The sequence below is a fragment of the Vanessa atalanta genome, chromosome W, assembly GCF_905147765.1.
Source record: "Vanessa atalanta chromosome W, ilVanAtal1.2, whole genome shotgun sequence".
Taxonomy (NCBI): domain Eukaryota; kingdom Metazoa; phylum Arthropoda; class Insecta; order Lepidoptera; family Nymphalidae; genus Vanessa; species Vanessa atalanta.
This window is the reverse complement of record NC_061901.1, coordinates 7,382,380-7,401,000: the sequence shown is the minus strand read 5'-3', so window position 1 is coordinate 7,401,000 and position 18,621 is coordinate 7,382,380. Positions and strand designations below refer to the sequence as shown.

Sequence of the window (18,621 nt, the reverse complement as noted above, 5' to 3'; positions counted from 1 at the left end):
AAGTCCCGTTAGGGCTCCTTCATTTTCTGGTCCTTCGAACCGAAAAACCTGCATACTTCCGTCGCATTACAATTCGCGGTGTAAGAGTCAGATCGACGTATCTACATTTTCTCAATTTTACAGGAAATCAAAAATACTGTGAAAATTCCGCTATTTACACTTTACCAGCTTTTTAATACAGATAAAATACTAGTATGGGAAAAACACATTTTTTCTATGTATAGCCATACTATTAGAGCTTTAAAAAAAATAGTAATTATTTCTTTATATATGTTTACATAGACGCAATATATATATATTTAAAATTCGGTTGACATACGTTATTGTGGCCCTTAATTATTTTCAAACTTATGTTGCTATCAAACTTAAATACGTTATTTGTGAAGTTAAGTTATATTATGTCTACGTCATTGTAGTGATAAAATGAGTAATTAAATAGGCAATAAATCAATAATATTTATTTACTACTGAAATAAAATAGTACAATTTAAATAATAAAACCTGTAATCAGCATATCAGAGTTTAGTAAAATATTAATTATCTTCATCATCTGTTGTTGGAGTTCCAACTGAAAACCCTTTATAAAAATCATGGTATTGCGTTGGAATAATGCCTTGTCTGCATAAGTCTTGTAAATCGTCATACTTTTCACTAGAAATGGGTAAGGGTTTGTCATATGCATTTTTCAACACGATTTGTTCCACAGGTAGTCTTTTGCCTCTTCTGATAATTTTAATCATTTTAAAATCATCATCCTCCAGATCATATTTAAAATATATATGTTTATTGTCTTCTTTACGATATTGCAGCCATCTTATTTTTAACCAGTTGACAGCATTGCCATCACTGTCCACTTTAGCATTCTTAACTAATATAGTTTTTAGGTATTTAATGTCTACGAAGTCTTCTGTTCCCATTTCATGGACGTCATATGGATTTTTTCGAGAAGCTTTTCTTATAATTGTATAAAATCCAGATGGATGAAATAAAGGTATATTCTTCTTAGCCAGTTCAATAGTTGCATGGATGTTATCTGCTTCCATTTGACTGTGCCCAGGTTCAAAATACTTTTGGTTAATCTCTGGTATATTGAAAGCTTCAACGCAGTACAGTAGCAGTGCTGATATATATACATTACGACATTGGCTCGCACATGTATCTGACATAAATACAATTGGTTTACCATCAGCTTTGGTTTTCAGATATTTCAACAAACATGACCCGATTTCAACAGCCCCTTTTTTTCCAATACCTTCGTGCCAGCAATAACAGAAAACGTTACGCTTTTCTGTGTCAAAATCCAGCATAGTAAAGTTGTAAATTGCAATTCGCCGTTTGTAATAAATTAGCTTAGATGATGATGAAGGGCAATTACAAATGGCTTCCAAGTCATATTCAACGAAATGTATATCACCAGATTGTGCTAATATTTTTGCTTCATCACGATGTCGGCGTGCAGTAACTTTTCTTTTTATATGTTTTTCGTACTCTTCTTTCTGCTTCTCTTTTTCTTCTGCGTTTGAATGTTGGAAAGTAAAACATTTATCACACAAATCTTTTCGTTGTCTATAGAAACCAATATTAAATTCTTTATTAAAAACCATACGGTAATAAGCTATGTCAACAGGTTCTCTTTGCTCTTTACAACATTTACTTATATAAAGCTCGTACATCTTGACTACATTCAAATCTTGGTCTATGAACTCTTTTTTTGTATCTTTTCGGGAATAGTGTGCTGGCATTCGGGGAAATGATTTAATATGGAACTATTCATTCCGTATTCTGCGGTCCCCATCGGTGGCAAGTCCCAGCCCTGGTTTGGTCGTTTCTGCAAAACGGCTTCACGCAGAAAATGGGAACGCTACCAAGACTGGGCTAACGCATCAGCGTCTCGTGATGTAAATACCAGCGCAATCAGAAAGGAATATAACTCTGCCTCTAGGTCCTTCAAAAACGTGATTGCTAAGGCGAAGACGGAGTACATTGGCAGAATTGGCGAGAGACTGGTGCGCCTCCCTTCAGGAACACGTGCGTTCTGGTCTCTCGCCAAGGCTGTCTTAGGGAATTTCTGTCAGCCTTCCTTACCATCTCTGCACAAGGACGGTGAGTCATTGGCCCATACAGCGAAGGAGAAGGCTGATCTTTTAGGCTCTCTCTTCGCAGCGAACTCGACTCTGGATGACCGAGGAAAGTCACCACCAATAATCCCGCGGTGTGATACCACGATGCCGGAGGTTAAATTCCGGCAAAGTGCTGTTCGTAAAGCACTTCTTTCCTTGGATATTCATAAGTCGAGTGGACCCGATGGCATCCCTCCAATCGTGCTACGGACTTGTGCTCCCGAGTTGGCGCCGGTCTTAACGCGTCTTTTCCGGCAATCCTATGCATTCGGCGTCGTCCCGAACTCCTGGAAGACTGCTTTGGTGCATCCGATCCCTAAAAAGGGCAACCGCTCAGACCCGTCCAATTATAGGCCTATAGCCATCACCTCCTTGTTCTCCAAGGTAATGGAGTCCATTATAAACTGCCAGCTCCTGCGGTACCTAGAGGAGTACCAGCTGATTAGCGACCGCCAGTACGGTTTCCGTCGGGGTCGCTCAGCCGGTGATCTTCTAGTTTACCTTACTCATAGATGGGCGGAAGCAGTTGAGAGCAAAGGGGAGGCATTAGCAGCCAGTCTGGACATAGCGAAGGCCTTCGATCGCGTGTGGCACAAAGCGCTTCTTTCGAAGCTTCCTTCCTATGGGCTTCCCGGGAAATTATGCAATTGGATTACCAGTTTTTTGGCAGATCGGAGCATCAAGGTCGTTGTCGACGGTGCATGCTCTGACTTAAAATTCGTCAATGCTGGTGTTCCACAAGGCTGCGTTCTATCACCCACTCTGTTTCTTCTGCATATCAATGACTTGTTGCAAATCAGTAACATTCATTGCTATGCAGACGACAGCACCGTAGACACCTCATACACCGGCCGTGCTAATATTTCTCGGGAAAACGTCGAAGAAAACCGGAACAAACTTGTATCTGAAATCGAGTCTTCGTTAAACAAAGTCTCGAACTGGGGTCGGCTAAACCTAGTTCACTTCAACCCCAAAAAGACGCAAGTTTGCGCGTTAACTGCTAAAAAAACACCATTTGTCGTATCTCCACGATTCGAGAACATTCCGTTAGCCGCTACAGCTAGTATCGGAATACTTGGCGTTGATGTTTCGAGTCTCGTTCAGTTCCGCGGTCAGTTGGAAGGCAAAGCCAAATTGGCATCAAAAAAGCTTGGTGTGCTCAGCAAGGCAAGACAGTATTTCACGTCGGCCCATCGTCTAAGACTATACAAGGCGCAAATTCGGCCTCACATGGAATACTGCTCTCACCTCTGGGCGGGTGCTCCCCAGTACCAGCTCCTTCCATTTGACCGTATCCAACGTAGAGCGGCTCGAATTATCGGCGATCAAGCCCTTTCCGATCTGCTTGATCCTTTGGCTTTGCGTAGAGATGTTGGATCGCTCTGCATCTTCTACAGAATTTATCACGGGGAATGTTCCGAGGAATTGTTCGAATTAATCCCGGCTGCTGAATTTCACCTTCGGACATCTCGTCAAAATTCCAAATATTACCCGCACCACCTAGATGTCCGAAAATCCACAACAGCGCGATTTTTAAGACATTTTCTGCCTCGCACAACCACTCTGTGGAACCAGCTTTCGCCGGCGGTTTTTCCGAACCGATACGACTTGGGAACCTTCAAGAAAAGAGCGTACTCTTTCCTGAAAGGCCGGCAACGCACCTGCAAGCCCCCCGGTGTTGCAGATGTCCATGGGCGGTGGTAGTCACTTTCCATCAGGTGAGCCTCCTGCTCGTTTGCCACCTTATGACATAAAAAAAAAAAAAAAAAAAAAAAAAAAAAAAAAAAAAAAAAAAAAAAAAAAAATAATATGATCTCGTATGAACTGCCTGGTATCTTCAGACTTTTTATTATGAGGCACGTGTTTTCCCCGTCTATCAGCGTCAACAACATTAGTTTCAGTCAATTTTTTGAAACAAAATCTCACAAATGTTTCTGAGACACTCAATGTTGCTAAAAAAAATTTTTGACATACCTTTTCCTTTTCTGTGGCTCCACTTTTTTTTAGAAAATATTTATTTGTCATTTTCCTTTTACTATCTAAATTAGCAGTTCGTTTTGTTTGTGTAGGTATTCGATTAACTAAGCCTACAATATATTGCCTCTTCTGATTTATATTATCAATGTTCCAAAAAGATGAAAAGATTTCCAGCCGCTCTTCTTCACTAAATCTGGTCGTACATTTTTCTCGACACGTCCCCATACACTTCGATTCACCCAATAATTTTCCTGGTTTTAATACACCTTTACTGGAGAGGTAAGGTTCACCTTTTTGTCTTCTGTTTTTTCTCAAATTCTTCTTCCATTCCTCGGGCTCCGCTTGACCTCGGCGCTGGCGTTTCCGATTTTGAAGACCAGGTATGACAGACTGAACCCCAGCAATATCGGTAGTATTCGTTTCTATGTTTGTATCAAGAGTATTACTAGAATGAGGAATGTTTTGGGTCATAATGTCATTTATTTGAACATTATTTCTTGTTTCTGAAATTGAAAAATCACTTGATGACAATATACATTCATCTGGCGCAGGCTCGCCACCATTGCTCGAATGTGATAAATACAAATCATCATTTAAATCAATAAGTGACACATTTTCCAATGTCAATAATTTTGTGGGTGACGGTCCAAGCTCGTCAAAAACAGAGAGAGAATCATTTTCTAATGTTGTCGTTAATCTACTAAAGGATGGTTGAGGACAAGGGCTTAAGCAATTGTTGATTTCTTCAACGGCAGCATTGCAAATGGTTTCGATTGAATGAGTTGGTTCCTGAGACAAAACGATACAAAAATATTTAACTTTAAAAAAAATAATATCATTGCTGTAGGTATAGGTACTTAATATTGATTCTAATGAGTAAAATGGTTTGATTATATAATATTAATAAATTTAAATCGTAAATTACATACATTTTATAATAAAAATAATACAATATTATTATTAGTATTATTCGGGTTCAAACTCTTTTACACTAACCTTACGTACTTAGGAATCGAACCCTTACAGCACGCTTAATGCAAATTAATAAAAGTCAACACTAAAATATAGGTATAATATAGATAGATAACTCACCTGTTCAAAAATCTGATGGAATTCGTCGCGAACCTGAGATGGTTCTCTTCGTTTCAACGATTCTAAAATCTTCCAGTTTCTATTGTTTTTCTTCATTTTATTGAATCACAGTATTATTGTTACTTAAAATCACTATTACGAAGTAAAAGCAAAAAAAGTAGTGTCCTAACTTCAAATCAGGGGGCTCCCCGCACTGCGTGTTTCTACTCGTTGAGACCTTACATCAACTTTTAAATGCCAAATTAACGTAAGTTTATATTTTGTCAATGGACTATAATACTAATCGAACAAAATAGTACTGCCACAAAAACGTAAATCGTAATACATCGTTTTGGCCATTGATTGTATTATTTATCTAACAAAAACGTTTGTGCCAATACAACGTAAATACACAAATGTTACTCTGGTTCTTTAAAATAAGCATCATTACAAAATTTTGTAATGACCAAAACAACGTATAAGCTTTTACGTTCTTATGGTTCGTATAATATTGCCAAACGAACTATATTCTAATCATAAAAACATTGTTTTTAGAAATACGTTCCTATAGCTCTAAAGAGGTAAGAAGATAATTAGAACTATTTAAATGGTATTCATAATACGTTTTTCTGGTTCCATTGAAAATTATTCTGAAGCTATTTAGTTTTTTTGGAATTTGATAAATATTGACTTTACCGTTACCTCGTTTTGGCAATTCATTAAGGACTATATTGTGAACCGTTTTATGAAATAAAACTTTTTTTGATTTTTTTGTAGATACGTTCATCTGGTTCTTATGCCGCGAATTGCAACGCAACGGTCGTTGACGTCGCGTGGTGTACATTGACCGCGCCCAAGGACAAAGGACAAGAAGTCGTCTCCGTCATCTACGTGGCAGCCTTCGTCGTCTTAAGAAGCTGATGTCAGGGAGTATAATTCTGTATTTGAGTGAGTCCATCCAATTACTTATTTCCAACTTTCCCTATTGAAAACTTCTTTTAGCCGAAATTTTTATTTTTTAAATATTTCTCCATAATCAATTTTCATCTTCTAGTTAATCAAGTAATATATTGCTTAATTACTTCATTGATGCATTATTTAATTGTTTTATAATAAAAAGTACGCACGCACTTGACACGTGTTAACCTTTAAACCGGTCAAGTCTTATCGCTTTGAATAGAACCCTTTCGTCTACACAAACAGGTGCTGCATTTTTTATATCCATTCATTACGATTCCTTTGTTTGATTTTATTTTTTTATTACTCTTTTTTTGTTTCACATTGCAACATAAAAACTTTTAAGATGTCTGATAATTTAAAAACCCTTATTAAAAAACGTAGTTCAATAAAGTCTAAATTAACAATATTTAATAATTATTTAATGTTAATAAAAAGCAGTCCCGAATTATCAGAGTTACAACGTCTTGACCTCATGGAACGTTTTCGTAAATTTGAAAATTTATATAATGAATTTGATGACCTGCAGAATACGATTGAACTACTTTCCGAGGATGCCGAGTCTACGTTTACTGAGCGTGAGGACTTCGACCGTCAGTATTTCAATCTGGTGGCACTCACGCGCAGCCTGCTCGGTGCTTCGTCCAACAGTGCTGGATCTGAGGCGGGCTTCAAAGATGCTGACTCAGGTGCACATATTTCCAATTCAAGGAATTTTATTCGTTTGCCTAAAATAGATTTACCGCATTTCGACGGGACCTATCAATGCTGGCTAGAATTTCGCGATACTTTTACATCTTTAATTCACAATAATACTACCATTAATGATATCAATAAATTCCATTACCTTCGAGCTTCACTCCAGGGTAATGCAGCTTTAATTATTAAAAATATTGATTTTAAAGGGGATCATTACAATATTGCATGGGATCTTTTATGCGAACGATACAATAATAATCGCATTCTCGTCAATAACCACATACAGGCCCTTTTTGATGTCGAGTCAATAACAAATGAGTCTAGTGTTTTAATTAGAAATCTAGTTGATACGATTAATAAAAATATTAGGGCATTAACAACATTAAATCAGCCCACTCAATATTGGGATACTTTACTCATTTATATAATGTCTAAAAAATTAGATTTAAAATCTAGTCGGGATTGGGAAGAACGTAGAAACAATACTTTAAAAGATGATCCCACTCTAGCACAATTTTGTTCCTTTTTAAACAAAAAGGCAGATTGGTTGGAATCCGTCGAATCAAATATTAATCTTTCTCATAATAATATTATTGTTGCTTTAAATAATAATCATTCAAATAAATTTATTCCAAATAAAACTACTCAAATACCTAAAAAATCTAATAATAATTTTAATAAATGTCCGCTTTGCTCCCAAGCACATGCTTTATACAAATGTGATTCATTTCGAAGTTTATCTATTGAAAGTCGCATACAAAAGGCAAATGATTATAATGTTTGTCTTAATTGCTTACGGTTAGGCCATTCTGCTAAGCAATGCAAACTATCACATTGCAAATATTGTAAAATAAAACATAATACGCTTTTGCATTTAAATTCGAATGACTTCAAAGCTGTCAATTCATTGCCTTCTTCTTTGCACCCTGCTACGTCAAATGTTGCACTTTCGGCCAATTGCTTGCAGCTTGCTACTTCTGCGCATGTATTACTGTCCACAGCTCTGGTGAACGTGATCGGCGCGTCGGGTAAAAAGTACACTGCACGTCTACTGCTGGACAACGGTAGCACGGCGAACTTTGTTACGCAGACATTCTTCCAGAAACTGGGTTTGTTACGGCGCGGTACTAGCACCAGGGTAACAGGCATTAATAATCGTATTTCTACTAGTACACAGTCTTGTCACCTCCTAATAGAGTCTTTATGCTGTGCCTATACTGTAGATATAGAGTGTCATATCTTGCCTGAAATTACAAAATTGTTACCGTCGTCTTTCGTACATATCAACCACGTCTCTATTCCTTCAGGTCTTAAACTAGCGGACCCGAACTTCAACGTTCCGTCGGCCGTAGATACCCTGGTAGGGGCTGAAGTGTTCTGGGAGGTATTAAGTAAAAATTATATAGATTTAGGGAAAAACTTACCTAAATTACACGAAACTAGATTCGGATGGCTAGTATCAGGTAGTATTCCCCACCAATCTAAACAAAAATCTATTTTTAATCATTTTTGCCATCACACTAATGTCACTCCCGACCTTACTCAATTCTGGGAGCTTGACAACGTTTCTTCAAAACATTCATATTCTCTAGAAGAAAGAGCATGTGAGCAAATTTTTAAGCAAACCACTGTTCGTAACAATGATGGTGGATTTGTAGTCACCATGCCTTTAAAGGGTGACCCTAGTAATTTAGGTCAATTTTATTTACATGCTAAAAATAGGTTTTTATCCCTTGAAAGGCGATTTATGCGTGACCCTATTTTTAAAAAGCATTATATTGAATTTATGCGAGAATATGAAAACTTAGGTCATATGACTTTAAACTCGCACTCTACTTCAGTACCCGAAATCTCTAAATTTCAATATTTTATTCCCCATCATGGAGTTATTCGAGATTCTAGTACCACGACAAAACTACGCGTAGTATTCGACGCATCAGCCTCTACCAGTTCGGGCGTGTCTCTTAACGACATACAGATGGTCGGACCAGTAGTTCAAGACGATCTGTTTTCAATTTTAACACGTTTTCGTCAGCATAGGTACGTGGTTTCAGGTGACGTTGAAAAAATGTATAGGGCGATTGAATTAAATCCAGTTCAACGACCTCTTCAAAAAATCATTTTTCGTTTTAATTCTTCAGAACCTCTAAAACCTACACATTAAATACGGTCACTTATGGTACTGCCTCTGCCCCCTATTTAGCTACAAAGTGTCTCACAAGTCTAGCTGATAACCTTGACGACTATCGTGTTTAAAGCGCTATTCGTCGTGATTTTTACGTAGACGACTATTTGAGTGGAGGGAATACCATAAGCGAGACTATCGAAATTTCAAAAAGGTACAATCGGTTCTATCATCAGCTAAATTTAATTTACGTAAATGGAGATCAAATAATCCAGAAATTCTTAGACATATTACTAATAGTAAAAAAAATTTCTTTGATCAAGATCCGAATTCTTGTCAGGCTAAAACTCTAGGTCTTAATTGGGTTTGTGATGCAGATTCCCTTACATATACTATTAATATAACGCCAAAAACTAAAATCACTAAACGTCATGTTCTTTCTGTAATTAGTAAAATATTCGATCCACTGGGTCTAGTAGGACCTTGTGTCGTTCAAGCAAAAATCATTATGCAGAGACTTTGGATAAATAAATATGATTGGGATGACGAAATGTCACACGAGCTTAAAAATCTTTGGTCGACATTTGAAAACACTTTGATATCATTAAATAATTTAAAAATACCACGATGGGTTTTGTGTCAAGACTCAATTAAACACGAAATTCATGTCTTCACAGATGCATCGGAAAAGGCGTGACAATGGCTCTACAAATGTACAGCTTCTAGTCTCTAGAAACCGAATAGCGCCTGTCAAACCGACGACCATACCGAGGCTTGAACTTTGCGGAGCTTTGTTAGGTGCAAGGCTGTGTACTAAGGTTCAGGAATCGCTTACCATACCCATTCATAGATGTAGCTTTTGGTGTGACTCTACCATAGTTCTAGGATGGCTTTCAACTCCTTCTAATCAACAAACTTTTATTTCATATGCAACATTTAAAACTTTTACATGCCGGCCCACAATTATTATTGTCACATATAAGACAAAGTTATTGGCCTCTAGGTGGCAGAAACTTATCTAGACTTATCGTAAATAAATGCCTCACATGTTTCAAAAATAGAGCACAAAATGTACAGCCTCTAATGGGTCATTCACCTAGTGCTCGAACTAATCTGGAATTTCCATTTCTCAACTGTTATGTAGATTACGCGGGGCCAGTATTCATAGCCGATCGTAAAGGCCGCGGTTGCAAACTTATAAAATCTTATATGTGCATCTTTGTTTGCTCAGCAGTAAAAGCAGTGCACTTGGAGCTCGTCTCTGATCTTAGCACTGATGCTTATATGGCCGCGCTACATCGTTTCATAGCGCGTCGAGGCAAACCGCGGACGATAACATCTGATAACGGCACGAATTTCGTAGGCGCATCCAACGAAATACAGAAATTTATTCAATCATCGAATGTTGCATGTGAGATAGCACAAGAGGGTATCGATTTCATTTTCACACCTGCTTATAGTCCTCATTTCAACTCTTTAGCAGAAGCAGCAGTTAAATCATGCAAGCATCATTTAAAATTATTACTTTCTCTAAACCATTTCACATTTGAGGAGATGACTACGTGTCTCACTCAAATAGAAGCGATTCTAAATTCGCGTCCTCTAACACCTCTCTCTTCAGACCCTAATGATTTTTCGGCACTAACTCCTTCTCATTTTCTAATTGAACGACCACTCTTATCAGTACCATGCTCTCGGGTGACTGAAGCCGACATCACTCGACTGGACCGATGGAGGAGAATCCAGTACATACGACATCATTTCTGGAGCCGCTTCCATAATGTTACTGTTCTCACTAAACCGGCATTGTAGATGTTCAGTTTTTGCTCTACCTACTTTAAGACCTGCGGTCTCATGGGCAGTTGCCCATGCGGTCAAGGTGGTTTGGAGCTCGGCTGTTGATCTATCAATTAAGACAATGTCATCTGCGTACAAGAGGTTCCAGGGCAATGGAGATTGAATGGGTTTCGTAATGAAGTCCATCACAAGGTTGAATAGCAACGGGCTTAGGGCAGAGCCTTGATGAACCCCTACACCCACTTCAAATTCCTCTGTTAACCCTGCAGGACTTCTGACTCTAGTGCGAGCGTTGGTGTATATATCTTGGACTAATTTTTTTCTGCGGGTAGGCACGAAAGCATAAACAAGATTTCAAAAATCACAAGCTATAATTGTAGGCAGTAGCAGGCTTAGAAGCAAGCTAGACTGGGGGCTAGTCCCCAAACTACTTTATGACGGGATTCCAATTTCTTACTGCGATTCAGTAAGGAACCTGGGTCTTATTATTGAATGCAATATGTCCTGGGTAGCCCAAGTCAATGATGTTAGCAAGCGGATACACTACACTTACCACTCTCTTAAACGTCTCCAATACTTTCTCCCATTCAGCACAAAAATTATGCTAGCGCAATCTCTTCTTCTACCAATCCTCGACTACGCTGATGTGTGCTATTTGGATGTGACTGAGGAGCTACTTAATAAATTAGAGCGTCTTCAAAACCTGGCTATTCGTTTCATTTACGGCCTACGTAAATATGACCATATATCTGCATTTCGTAATCAACTTAAATGGCTCCCTATCCGCCTTCGCCGTGATATGCACATCCTTTCAGTCCTTTTTAATATTCTTAATGATCCAAATTCTCCTGCTTACCTTCGCTCCCGTTTCAACCTTCTTCCTCCTCCAACACGTTCCAGACGTTCCTGTATTACTTCAGAGTTAGTAGTGCCTAGAGGTAATACAAAGTTTCTGCTTAACTCCTTCACGGTACGTGCAGCAAATCTCTGGAACAGTCTCCCAAAACATATTCAAAAGAGTCCAAACATCAACCCCTTTAAAAAAAGAGTAAAAGAGCACTTTCTCTCACTACTTTCATAAATTTTGACAAATTTTGCAATTATCTTTTAGTTTATTTTTTATTTTTACAGTAGATATATTTATAATATTTGTGTATTTACATGTAGTATAAGTATAATAATTTAGTATATATGTATTTATTATATTATAGATATTTATGTAAGCGTAATACATAATATATTAAAATTATTTTATATTATATATATTATATTATATTAAAATTGTTTCTTTTATATATTATTAGTAAGAGTATCTAATGTTGCACTATTTATACCTGCTACATAACACTATCTCTTACAGCTGTGGGTTGGCTGGAAGAAATTTCTTTTAGAAATAAGCCCGCCATTGTGAACAATAATTTCATGAGTAAAATTACCATGTAAAATTTCTCAGTGCAATAAAGAGTATTATATAATTGTACGTAGATATCTGGTACGTGTTGGTCTCTCAGTGCCTGCCATACTAGCCTGCGAGGTACCCTATCGAAAGCCTTCTCCAGGTCTATAAATATTAGGTGCAGATCTTCTTTGTTGACTCTATATTTTTCTATCACAATTCTAACGGCCTGTATGGCATCTGTTGTTGATTTTGAAGGGGTAAAGTCAAATTGATTTAGACTTAAGCTGGTTAGGTGGTATATTCGATTGTGTATTACTTTTTCCCAAATTTTCAGAGTGTGTGATGTCAGTTTGATACCCCTGTAGTTTTCACATTCTGTTACATCACCTTTGTTTTTGTAAAAAGGCACGAGATGACTAAGTCGCCATGCATTTGGGATTTTTTACTGTCAAGAATAAGGTTAAAGAGTCTCGTAAGCCATTCTAATCCTACTTGCTGCAGTAGTTTCCATACTTCAGCTGGAATTTCGTCCGGGCCCACGACTTTGCCGTTCTTCATTTTCTTCACAGCATTCTTTATCTCATCTCGGCTTATGGCTTGTATTGGTCCTTCTACAGGTGCCAGGGGTTCCAAGACTTGACTAGGAAATTCTTTATTCATTAAGTCTTTGTAGTATTCATACCATCTTTTATTTATGTCTTTATTGTTTGTAAGTAACTTTTTGTCTTTATCTTCAATATATTTACTTGCCTTTATATCTTCCGTAGATTTATTTGACTTAGCCACTTCAGATTCAGATTCTGAATTAGCATTTTCTATTTTAAAAAATTTATTAATTCTATTGTAAAACTCTTCTCTTGCCTTGGCCCTAGTTTGTGCGACGCATTTCTTTGCGATAGATTTTGCCTCCTTGTATTTATCTTGATCTTCTTTGAAACTCGAAGATTGCCAATTTTTGAACAAAATCTTTTTGTTCAGGATTTTTGATTTGACTTCGTCATCCCACCAAGAAGGATCTTTTCCGTTTCTCAGTCCTCCCTTCGATATGCCTAATATGTTACTGGCGCTACCCTTACATTTATCTTCAAAGTTCGACCACATAGTTTCGGGGTTATCGTAAGTATTTTTCATATCCTCGGTAAGATAGCCATGTAGGTCATTAATGAGGGACTGGCCTTTTGGCCCAGAAAGCTCTTTCCTTTTTATTCGAGATGTTCTATTTATATTGGGTTTGATTGGTTTAGGCAACTTGTACACTCCCACAAATAGCCTATGTTGTGAGGTAAGTGGCTCTCCTGGTATGACTTTACAGTCTTTGAAATTCTTCTTAAGTTGGTTATCGGCCAAAATGTAATCTATCTGTGATGCCTTTCCTCCACTTTTGTAAGTTATTAGATGTTCAGGTTTTTTTCTGGTATGTGGTATTAATAATGACCATATTATGTCTAACTGCAAACTCTAGGATAAGTTGTCCTTCTTTGTTCCAACTACCATATCTAAAGCCCCCATGGATTTCCTCATACATATTTCTAGTCTCGCCTACATGACCATTTAACCTTCCGTATACGAGGTGACTAATCTCATCATGCTATACTAGGTGGGGTTTGATATACCCCAAACATGAAAGGTAGTAAAATTAACATTATTGATATTTAAGATTGTTAAATAATAATACATATGTTTTTGTATCTAATAATGAATTGAATTAAGTAAAACCTATTGTTATTTTTACATTACAATACACTTTTATTAATAAAAGTACAAAAACTTAACTTTTTCTTCTAACTATAATCTATTAAATCTTTTCTTGAGGACTAAAATCAAATGGCACATAATATTAGAATCAGTCTTCTTAATTTATAAGACTACAATATAACTAGTTTTAAACATTAACAATTTAGTAAAAACAAACAATAATTAATCAAATCTTAATCACTTAAGTTTCCACAGTCTTGACAGTAAAAATCTGCATGTTCCATACATATATAGGATTTATTTTATAGGCTTATTACATTTTTTACAAATGTACCTAGATTTCCTATCTTTATGTCTAGGACAAAGTGAGCATCTTTGCATTGTATTAGACCTTTTTGCCGGCGGTTCTTGTATGTTTTCAAGGGGCTTTTGAAAATACTTTTCAATTCTTTGGCGCAGTTCCCTAGGAAGTCTTTGGTTCTGCCTTCTTGTTTCTAGGTGGGATCTTATTAAAGACAAACCTAATTCCCGAATGAATTTACCTCTCAAGTTAGTTTTATTTTTCTCAATGCCATTGTTGAACATGTGTATAATCATACTATTTATACCAGCATGATTGAGTGAAGCGAAAAATATCGTCAGAGGCCAATGCTTAGAATTACGTGAAACATCGTAAGTTCTCGATAATTTATCAACAACATCAACGCCACTTTTAGTCTGAATGTAGAATGTAATAATAGCTAGTTTTTGCTGACTTCCTGTTTCAACATCGATTTCTTTATCATGATGCAAAGACGACATCATATACACTATTTTACCTGGCTTTGGTACATAGGATAAGATTGTAATATCTTTTTGGAATCCAAATTTGGTAGTATTTAATTCACGATTTGTTTTGAATACAGGTGGTATACAAGTTTTATTAGCACGTAAGGTTCCGGTTACAGTTAGTTTATGATCTTTCAGTAAATGATTAGTGCTCTCGTAACTTGTGAAAAAATTATCCATAGTAACATTTCGTGAAGTTTGTGGAACACATTGTACCAGTCGATCAACTACGTCGTAGGGTTTATTGCTAATAGCATAAGGACCCTCAGGTTGCTTGCCGCAATATATTTCCATATTTAGGGTGTAATAGGTCTTATTGTCCACCAAAACATAAATTTTGAGACCGTATTTTGCTGGTTTGGATGGTATATATTGGCGGAAACCGCAACGTCCTCTAAAAGCTACTAGTTCTTCATCCAAAGTAAGGTTTTCATACGGAATATAAAAATCTTGAGAATTTTTTACAAATTGTTCAAATATACTTCTGATCGGGGCTAATCGATCTATCATTATTCTCTCACTTCGTGTAGCAGCGCTATCAAATCTCAAATTTTTCAGTAAGAAAACAAATCTGTTTCTACATAATGTGTCTCGAAACACATCCATTCCAGTACCGTCTGTGGCCCATAAGTCGATTGTATTTTGACGACTAGAACGCGCTAAACCAGATAGAAAAAGCAAACCAAACAGTGCCTTCATTTCTGTCAGTGTTGTTTCAGATTTTTGAGGGTCGTTAGTAGATTGCAAACGAATTTTCTCATTGGTGTAATTCACGATATCAGCAATCATATCATCAGTAATAAATAAAGAAAAACACTGAATAGGTGACTTCTTGTCTCTCGCAACTGATTTTACGCTAGGTAGATGATAAATAATATTTTCAGCTCTGGTGCGAACTGTAAGCCTGTATGGATTTTTTTGCCATTTTACCCCATCTTTACCTTTATAATATTCGGTATGACTAGCTTGTTGCAACCTCGAGAGTGGTAAGTTATCACTGTCTGAATCCGAAGACGGTATGTCAGCATCCACTTCACTATCTGTATTGCTTTGAGCACTGATATGATCTGCATCACCATCCGATTCTTGTTCTGACTCAATGTCATCATCGTCTTCTCCTGTTAGTGCTCGTAATATATCTACATCTGATAACCCAGACATGTTTTAGTTAAACTATTACCTGAAAACAATATTTCATCACGTTAAACACCGAAATAAACATATAAATGATTAAAAATAAAAGTAGTTACGCTTACCTTTTGGTTGACGCGCCGTACAAGGTGGGGTGTGTGATACCCAAGCGCACTTTACGTAAGTGTCACACGATCTGTGGCAGACGCCGGACTAAATGCTTTGCACGGATCGGAGCGGCAACGTAGCATTTACAGCTACTGAGAAAACCAACTTACGCGTTGTTTTCGTTTAAAAATTGCAACGATTTTTTTACCGCTGGGGTATGTCACACCCCACCTCGTATACGGAAGGTTAAATCACCCATAACAAATTTTGTCTCCCCCGATGGTATGTTCACCATAACTTCATCCATGTCTTCCCAAAACTCATCCTTTTCTTGTTCTCGGTATCCACTTTGGGGTGCGTACGCGCAGATGATATTCATAATGTTCTGACTATCTGTAGAATAATAACACAATAAGTATTAAACTTTATATTTAATACTTCTATACACATATCCATAATCACATATATTCACATCACTTACATCGAAATCACATACTCACTTGAACACCTTTAGGTACTTAATTTATCAACGATACTTTAGTGTTACTCTCTCTGAAACAGAAATGATACTGATCCCGCTTACGACACTTCATTGAGATTTATACTGTTATCCCCACTGATAATAATGAACACCTGTGCGGGTAACTTGTAAATAAGTGTGATCCTTTGCACACTTTGGTAAACAAACTAAATCATAAACAACTTATAATTCTTTGAATGCTATAATTATAATATTCTTTATACACTACAGTCTTCATGCGGCATTTATGGTTGCTAGGAAAATTGTCTTTATTGGACCGGATAGAGCCCGTCATCATATCACATCAGCTGCTGAGCTTAGCCCTCTGATTGGTTCATCAGCATCCCAAGATTCGTCTCCTGTTGTTACGGCTGGTTCCACAACCTTAGCTGGCCCTGCTGCACTCTCCAATACAGAAGGTACCAAAATTGTCCAAACTCAAACACCCAAGAGAAACATCAAAAAGTAATTGATAATTTTAAACTGTATATACTTTTCTTCTTATTTGTTTTCTAATGTAAGTTGTCTTCATTCTTTGATGTTTACTCTTTTGATTTATCTATATTATAGTTTGTGCTTATATAATGTAATATATTATAATAATATATCTTGATAAGGTTGAAATTTGCTTGTGCTTTGGTTTGTTGTTATATTTTATGTTGGCGGGTAATCTGCTTGTGTTTCACTGTGACGTCAGTTACGTTAGCTACAGTCGAAAGGTCGAAAAAAAACCAAAAACTAATTTAAACTTATTTAATTAAAATAAATTACAATAAAACTTATTTCCTAAATAGCATGTCTAACCTACTCGATGTAAGTAATTGGAATGAAAAAATATAATAATTAAAATATAAAATCACATTTGCAATGTTACACTTAGTTTGGTTCTCACGATGAAGGAATCGCTGCATCATCAGTCCTCTTGATGTGTGTGTACGTAACTCCTCCACCCACAGATCAGCAACTATTTTAGAACATTGAGATAAAATGTTGCTGGTATCTTCTTGATTGATTCTGACGTTCCAGCTTCATCTAATTGCTCACTAACGTTATCTTTCGAAGTGGAGATTTTTATTTCACTAAGGTTCTTCTTTTTTGCAAATTTGTAGCGATAGCAAATCATTGCTATGATAAATGCTCCTGTACTTGACATGAAGATGTATAAGGGAATTGTAGTATGATAGAGAGTATCCAGTTGTGGTTTATCGAGTTGTAATGTTCCCTCTTGAATGATTTTATCTTGAGCACTGTGAAGCTCCTGTAGATTTATTGAGTTGAGATTGAGACGAGTCTGAACATCTTGAGTGGTTGCACTGGATGTTATTTGCAATAACTTCAGCGGCTGGCCTTTTATTTCATCGTTGTCGTTCATGATGGTGAATTCTTCTGTTTTCATGTGGCAATTCACAGGGATGGTAATTAGGTAGCTGCCCTGGAGCGAAGTGAATTCTTCTCTATTGCAGACTAACTATACTTTCGTAAGATGAGGAAAAGAAAGTACATAATGTTGATCATCCAGCTTTTCCATTGCTTCTCTTGCTAGAGTTACGGTTGTGTAACGACAGTATTCCTTTAGGACCTCATGAACAATGGTTCTGTACGGATGCGTTGATTTACTTCTTTTTCACAAGGATACCAGTTTATGACCTTCGGACATTCTGTCTCTATGTACATGAACGATTTTTCGTTAATTGCTATGAAGGGATATGGAGGTATAAGGGCAGTTTGGACTTTATTAGGTACAATGGAAAGTTTATAGAGATCATAGATATCCGAGGAAACTATTGGAAATTTAAAAATTATTACTATTTGCTTCTCCGTATAATAATATCCCGGTTCTATAATATTATAGTATTCCCTTAATTCTAAGTCTATAATTTGATTCTTATTATATAACTTTGTTAACTTATCTATCATTAATTTTAAAACATGTATATCTAACATGAAATGGTGAGTGCTAGAAACACGAATAAAAGCTAACATATTTTCTATTCTAATTAATTCAGTCATCAGGTCTTCTACATTTTCTCCTATTATTACCAAAAGTTGAGCAAGTTTCGCATACTTAAGTAAACTATTTTCTTTATAGATATTTGAATTTAAGATAAGCTGTAAAGTATCGTTAATTTTAATTTGGTTTTCAACTAGTTCGTTAAGTACATCATTATGTTTCAGCATCCATTCCTTACTTAAA

General features: G+C 36.6%; 3 protein-coding genes across 3 annotated transcripts; all 3 read right to left on the bottom strand.

Annotated features, from left to right (window-relative positions):
• Positions 1-521: 521 nt before the first annotated feature.
• On the bottom strand, positions 522-1,741 carry LOC125075686. Its single transcript, XM_047687395.1, has one exon. The coding sequence runs from the start codon at positions 1,671-1,673 to the stop codon at positions 534-536; it is 1,140 nt and encodes a 379-aa protein (XP_047543351.1). The 5' UTR covers positions 1,674-1,741; the 3' UTR covers positions 522-533.
• A 2,228-nt stretch (positions 1,742-3,969) lies between these two features.
• LOC125075628 lies at positions 3,970-5,592 on the bottom strand. The gene is made up of 3 exons (XM_047687336.1): positions 5,190-5,592; positions 4,095-4,886; positions 3,970-3,993 (listed from the first exon to the last, which is right to left on the bottom strand). Exons 1-3 carry the CDS (start codon positions 5,283-5,285, stop codon positions 3,970-3,972), a joined length of 912 nt encoding a protein of 303 aa, XP_047543292.1. The 5' UTR covers positions 5,286-5,592.
• Positions 5,593-10,629: 5,037 nt separating this feature from the next.
• LOC125075627 lies at positions 10,630-17,823 on the bottom strand. Its single transcript, XM_047687335.1, has 7 exons — positions 17,574-17,823; positions 16,139-16,300; positions 15,599-15,813; positions 12,592-13,279; positions 12,285-12,382; positions 11,603-11,733; positions 10,630-11,068 (listed from the first exon to the last, which is right to left on the bottom strand). Exons 1-7 carry the CDS (start codon positions 17,821-17,823, stop codon positions 10,630-10,632), a joined length of 1,983 nt encoding a protein of 660 aa, XP_047543291.1.
• Between the last annotated feature and the right edge of the window lie 798 nt (positions 17,824-18,621).